This window comes from Halichoeres trimaculatus, unplaced genomic scaffold (genome assembly GCF_033239565.1).
Source record: "Halichoeres trimaculatus isolate MK-OKI-2021-1 unplaced genomic scaffold, fHalTri1.1 fHalTri1_scaffold_2, whole genome shotgun sequence".
Taxonomy (NCBI): domain Eukaryota; kingdom Metazoa; phylum Chordata; class Actinopteri; order Labriformes; family Labridae; genus Halichoeres; species Halichoeres trimaculatus.
The window spans coordinates 34,949,071-34,956,132 of NW_027437180.1; the positions used below are offsets into that span (position 1 = coordinate 34,949,071).

Genomic DNA, 7,062 nt, shown 5'->3' on the forward strand with positions numbered 1-7,062 from the left:
AGTACACCGGCCTCCCGCCTGAAACTCAACTTTCAGTAACAGTTTCATCCAAAGCTGCTTGCTTTGTGGAGCATGAAATGTAACACAGCTGGTTATTTCAGGTGTATTTTATTCAGTTGATGTTTTTCACATATTACACAAAACAGAAAATACAGAAAGTGTTGGAGAGACATCAGGTACGCGAAAGCTGGTGGTTTGATTTCTGCAATATGGAAGAAAGTAGATAGATGAAAATGTGTCGTTCATGATCAAAATGTAACTAAGATCTATTGTTTGAGAGGAAGTGAGACTTTTTGGATTTACAGAATATAAAAGAAGCTGAATCTAGTCTTAAAAAACAAGTCTCTTTTTTATAAATAGGAGTCTTATTCACACGTTAATCTTACACATTGACACATGACCGCTCAGTGTGAGTAAGTTTACACATCTGACAAATCATGCGTATTTATAGTCATCCACAGGAGAAGTAAAAAAGATGACACCTGCCTGTGCCCTGCCGCTGTGTTCTGCCAAAGACCCTGAACTTGTTCTAAACGCCTCAGAGCTGCTTTGACCTGCTGAGGAGCTTTGACCAAGTCCAGGGGCAAAGACATCTAAGAAATGAGCCAAACTCTACGATTATTTAAAACTTAACAGTTATATGCGAGTAAAGGCAGGGTAGAAAAGCGCAAAATGTCCAGGAGTCTTCAAATGTCCTGTCACAGACGGAAATCAAAGTAGAGACAAATCCACACACCTGCACGGTCGCGAAGCTGCCGGGGCCCCCGTCTCCTCACGAATGATCAAGAGCAGAGGCGGAAGAATGTTTAAATGTGGACTGAAAGAGGAACTGGCTGCAAACGTTCACCCGGTTACTTCCTCAAATTAAACAGGAAACTTTTTTTAAGCCTAATCTGATTGAGTGGAGAGTGTGTGTGTGTGTGTGTGTTTGTGTGTGATAGGCTCCTAAACCTGGTCTGACTGGCATTTAGGTGAAACGTACACAGCTGTAAAGGGAACTGAACACTGATCCTTTCTGTTAACTGTTTGTAGTGAAACGATGTGACTCTCCTGGAGAGCTGGTGTCAGTTTAGCCTACAGGCCTGAATCGAGTTGGCTTCACTGATTTGCATGTCACACTTACCTCAGCCTTGAATCGAATCATTTCCAGTGAAACACATAGTCTTCATGGTATTAACAGAGTGGAAAGGTTCAAGAAGCTCACTCTGACTCCACACAAATCCCATCAATCCACAGTGATGTTGCACAGTCACCTACCTGTCTTCATTTGTTAAAAAACTGGAGCTGAACAGATTTAAGTGTCAACATCAACGCCCCGCTTTGATGCTTTGATGTCAAGGTTTTATGTGTTGTCAGAGCAATGACAGGAGACATGAAGTCTCTCGACTGTTACTAGCTCCAGTAATGTGTGTTTTCCATCAACAGATGGCAGCAGAGAGCTTGTTAAACTCTGAGGACACACCAGGCGTAACACTGTCTCAAAGCAGCCTTTAGTTGAAGTATTAAATTCTGTTAACTTCATAGTCAGAGGAGAAAATTAATCATATTTTTGCTGCATTAAGACATAAAAACTGGGAATGTGCAGAGTAATTATCTTTTCCTTGTGAATTTCTGATAACTCTCTTGGAATAGTATATTCTTGCATGAAACGTATATTTCCTTTGATTTTATTCAAACTTTTGTTTGATGTAACAACAGAAATTTCACACATCAACACATGTCACTGTTTATGTTTGTCTTTTATTGCACACTTCAATTCACATTCAATGTAAATATGAAAAAACAAACCGCCAAATAGGAAAAAATGAACAAACTTTGCAATATGCTGTTGATAAAAAAAGATCTGATTTATTAAAAAAAAAGATAACTACAACATTTTAACATCATTTAAAAATGTACATCAAAAGTTATCTTTTGCATTTCACCACTTTTTTTTAAAACACAAGAGTTATGTCATGCCTCTCAGCAAATGTGACTGATACAAAAGAAGTGTAAACATCATGATGTGCTACAGCTGGATTATAAAATAAGAACAAACGTACAACCTTGGCACAAACCACAACATGGATTCTGTAAGTGGATGATTTGTCGGAAACAGTCTAAAATGGTGATGCTATTGAACATTTTAATTGGAAATCCAATAGTTAAACATTGATCGAAACACAAGCAGCATGTCACCAAAGAAGCAGCAACAACATGACATTGAGTAAACGACTGAGTATTAAATCTTTCTTCCTCCACTGGCTCTCAAAGTCCAGTTCTGACACCGTCTTCTTCCTCAGTTTCTCAGATGTGCGCTCTTAGGAGTCTGTTCATCTCAGGGAGTTTTTCACTTTACACATTCTGACCGAGACAACATCACAGCCCTCTGTCCTCTCTTGAAAAACAAAACAGCTCCTCTGTCGTCAGTTATGACAGGAGACAGCTGTTGGTTTTGTTCATAGGTGGTCGGAAGTTGGTGTCTTTCGGGAAGGTCTCCCGGCGCCGGCGTAGCGCAGGGCTGAGGCGGCTCGGCAGATTTGCCTGCTGCAGCAGCTCCTTGAACACCTCCACTACATTTTCATTCTCCTTCGCTGAAGCCTCCAGGTAACTGTTGTTCCAGTCCAGCTCCACGGTTGACAGCACGTCCTTGTTGGACACCTGACGCTCCTCCTCTCGGTCCACCTTGTTCCCCACGACCACGATCGGGGTGTATTTGTCTTCCTTGATCTCCAGGATCTCATCCCTGAGGCTCTTCACAGCCTCCAGGGACTCTGGGTCATCCACAGCGTACACCAAAGCAAAGGCATCACTGTTTTGGATGGAGAGCTTTCGCATGGCAGGGAAGGAGTAGCTGCCGCTGGTGTCGAGGATCTCCACCGTGATCTTGACCCCTCCGATGTCGTACTCCTTGCTGTGCAGCTCCTCCACAGTGCGCCGGTGTTTGGGCTCAAATTTGTCCTGGAGGAAGCGTTGGATCAGGGCTGTCTTGCCCACTCCTGCTGCCCCCAGAAAAACCAAACGCACCTGTGTTTTCTCCTTCACCTCCAGAGACATGCTGCTCTTATGTCAGGAAACCAAAGTGAGTGATGAAAATATCCCAAACACTACCTGAGTCTGCTTACTGCAAATGACTACACCTGTCACTCACTTCTGCTTTTCTAAACTGCTTCCCTGAGAGTCTTCTTAAGCTTTTCCTCCAACTTCCAGTTTTCCTTCAGCTGGCAGTGGCTCTCTCTGTGAGTGCTTCTCCGTCTCTGTTTCCACACACTGCTATTTATGCCTGTTTTGGTGAGAGCACTCCTGCTGCTGCAGCCAATCAGCAGACAGCAGCCCGGTCAAGTGCAATAGCAAGGCAACCAATGAGGAAGGAGCATGCAAATCAGTGTACAGGGCCAGAGGAGTGCTTTCTGAGAGCGATGAACAGCAAACAGTGAACTAGAAATACTCAGGTGGGCTCTAATTATCATGTCCAGAGGTCAGAGAGTTCCTCAGAGAAAAGACACCATCTGTGATCGATGCTTGTGCTGTCAACGGGGAGGAAACAAACAAGTTGTACCTAAAGGATTTCAATGCTTTTTGGGGGATTGTTGCAGCTTGAAGTGCTTCGTTTTGTGGCAGATTTTTCACAGACAAGCTTTGATGTCATGACTCTTTAAATATGTAGCAGCTGAATTAGGTAAATGTTGCTAAAGAAGATAATTTTCCTCTAGAAAGGAAGAGAAAAGAGACACTTCCATCATATTTTAATTTTGAGGGGAATATCAATTCGGCAATATAACCCAATACTTTGACCTTGATAAAATATTAATACTTCAACTCAATTACAATACATCTTCTGCACCTCCACTGGGGTAGATGGCGCTGAAGAGCTACTCCACTGTACGTTGCCCATAAACTGTATAATAAATAAAGTATATTTAAAATATTTTATTCCTAAACTCGATGATGTGGATTTTAATGCTGTAAACATGCTCTGTAATGCTCTGTTCTTGAGTCAGTTAGTTTAAAATCACTATAAGTTTATTTTTACAGTGTGGCCAACTGATAAAGTAATAATCATAGTCATGTTTTGTGCAATATTAGATTTTTATGGGTAGCATTAGTTACACCAAGTAACATTTATCAGTTTCTCCAACTGACCACGTCTTTCAACCAATTATTTTTTTTTGCAACATTACTTGAATGTCAAAGTAATTTGAGTGACAAACTTTACACACTTTATGTTTCAAGTGAAGTGTCTGTATGAAACACTGCATCTGACTTTCATTATGTATATATACCTAGGGATGGGTACCTTTCACATTTGAAATGATAGGATACCAACGCTTGGTACCTGGCAATCAGTACCAATTTTTGGTATTTTTTTGTGTTCATGTGGCAAAAATATCAATTTTTTAAACAATAAAATATTTATACTTCTTCAATTTAACATGTTAATTCTTCAATATATAACCTTGCAATGCTGCATTCAAGTCCAGCATGGAAAATCACCTACTCTTCCACTCTCTCACAGTCACAAGGATGCATTTAGGAACCGAAACATGGTACCTTTTGATTTTACATGAATTGATACCCGGTAGTTTTGACCTATAAAAGTATCTGATTGGGTACCCATCCCTATCGTGATTTTATCGTATTGTGACCCAAGTATCATAATGTGTATCCTTTCGTTAGGTTTTTGTCATATCTCACCCCAATGAAGGATTATCATAGCTAATAAAGGCATAGACTGTATATAGAGTAGACAGCGTGGCTCCACCATTTACCATTGTACAGTTTTGAAGCCAAAATTCCTCCGTCACATGCACAGCCATTGTTGCAGTTGTGCAGCCAGAGTCTGGGCAGTAGAGACTGTGAGGGATTCTGGGAGAATATGAGTGGAGCCGAGTGACAAAAATAATAATAATGTTTTTCCTGCGAGAGTCTGATCACTTCTTGACTCTACCGCCTGACATATTTTACAATCCCTGAAAAAAATACACAAGAACAACAGCTTTCAAGCATGGTTAAACGTGACATAAAAGCCTAATTTTTAACCTCTTATAACTAATGGAAACAAAACTTTTCAGGAAAAAAGGACTTGACTACAAGGCAGCCAAATGATATCTTCAAATCACCACAACAATCGGACGTGAGAAACATTTCTACAAAGTTTTTTGATATATTAAAGTTCGACCACAGCTCATCTGGAATGACTGGGGAGATGTTTTTTTTTTTTTTTTTACCTATACTGCAGCCAGCCACCAGGGGGAGCAGTTTTTTTGGCGACCTCACTTCAAGCTGAGCAAGATAATGTCCATTATTTACTTTTTATTTCTTGCAGTCTATGGTTAAAGGTTTGCTACAGAAGCTCAAACCTCATGCAGAAGTTCTCAACAAAGAGCTACTGCAAATGAAAAAGCTGCGCTGCAAAATGAACCAACTGCATTATGGGCAAATTATCTGAGGAGACACAACTATTGCAAAGTCAAAAACACCAAAAAAACGGAAGACCACAGTAAACAATCTGCAAAGGCTTCACATCAACTAAATATATTTTCTCTATAAATCTAAAGAACACCCATTGAAGGTATTCTAATAAGTACCAAAGTCATTGAAAACAGTAAGAACAAATCAATGAAAGAAGATAAATCATAAATGAGAATCCGAGACGAAGGATTACCTTGTGTTTAAAGGAGAATCAATGCTGGGGTGGAATAAGAAGTTTAATAAGTAAGTAAATTATCCCACATGAAGATAACAAGGTCTTCAGAGCGAGTTCATCCTAGTGTCATGAACACCAAAGCAACAGTTGGTCAGTGTTATTGGTTGTTCATTAATCAGATCTTGTCCAAAGTCTAATTAAGTCCTCTTTCATTAAGGCTGTACCTTCCACTGTGTTTAATGAAAAATGAAGGCCGGGACAGTAACTAAGAACGTCTTTGGGGGTGGTAAGTGCACTGGGTTCATTACATCATTTTCTGTCTGGCCAGTATTGTAGCTGATGAAGGGTTTTAATTAGTGGGTTCACCCTGCAAAAGCTCCCTCAGGGCAAATACTCATAATAGTTACCTAAAAATGAATGTTGAATAATGCAATTACAGACTCCGGGACTGTAGGTGGCGCTTTGTGAAATTTTGTTACTTTGTAACCATATACTTCAGGCCTGTCCAGAGTCAGGCCTGAGGTCCATTTTCATACAGCCCCAGCTTTCATCTTACATTGTTTGAATTATATCACTGAATTTAATCATGGTCTAAATAATGTGTAAGCTTCCGTTTTCTGTTCAAGGTCATCAGAAAAACAAAGCCTTTCTATTAACATCTTACTTACTACATTTGAACTGTGCATAGGCTACGTGTATGAAGCTAAAACTGTACAATCTGCAGAAACTCAACAACTCTTACAGCTGACATCTTCAAATAAGTAGATTCATCATGATGTAAAAATGTGAGAGTTCAAAAAACACAGAGGACATAAGATAAGATTAAAGTTATGAAATGATGTAGGAAAGACAAAAAATGGTGCATTATGATAGTACAGAACACAGGATCCAAAATATTTTGGGCTTTCGTGCTGTTTGCCAGTCAAAAAAGTGTGAATATGAAAAACAATCCTGATAAATTCAGATCCTGATCTTGCCATAAAAAATCCCTGACAAATTTTCTCCATATCGCCCCCTAATGGAGAACATTTTCCTTGGTCATAAGCATAGTTTGCTGATGTTTACGCAGCATGTAACACTGCAGAAAACTGACCACTTATCATCTGGTATCAAGAAACGATTGAGGGACAAGTGAGGATTGATTTTATAAGTCTGTAATGATGACTGAAGTGTGTTTGAGCACACTTAGTGACTGATTTTTTCTGAAACTACTGAAAAAAAAAGTATCCGACTGTAGAAAGTCACAAAAACAATGTAGCGCACCACCTCCATTCAAGAAAACGTCTGACGCCTTTTCACCTGCAGAGTTGTAGTGAACAGCTTCAGTCACATGTGTGTATGCCTGACTCACTGTTAGCCAACTTCAGCTTCCTCTGGGTCCAATTAGATGTACTGCTTACGTCTGAGAACAAACCTTTCCTGCTTCAGTTTCTCAG

General features: G+C 40.0%; 1 protein-coding gene across 1 annotated transcript; it reads right to left on the minus strand.

Annotated features, from left to right (window-relative positions):
- Positions 1-1,746: 1,746 nt before the first annotated feature.
- rasd4 (rasd family member 4) lies at positions 1,747-3,257 on the minus strand. Its single transcript, XM_074696630.1, has one exon. It carries the CDS (start codon positions 3,034-3,036, stop codon positions 2,410-2,412), a length of 627 nt encoding a protein of 208 aa, XP_074552731.1. The 5' UTR covers positions 3,037-3,257; the 3' UTR covers positions 1,747-2,409.
- Positions 3,258-7,062: the final 3,805 nt, after the last annotated feature.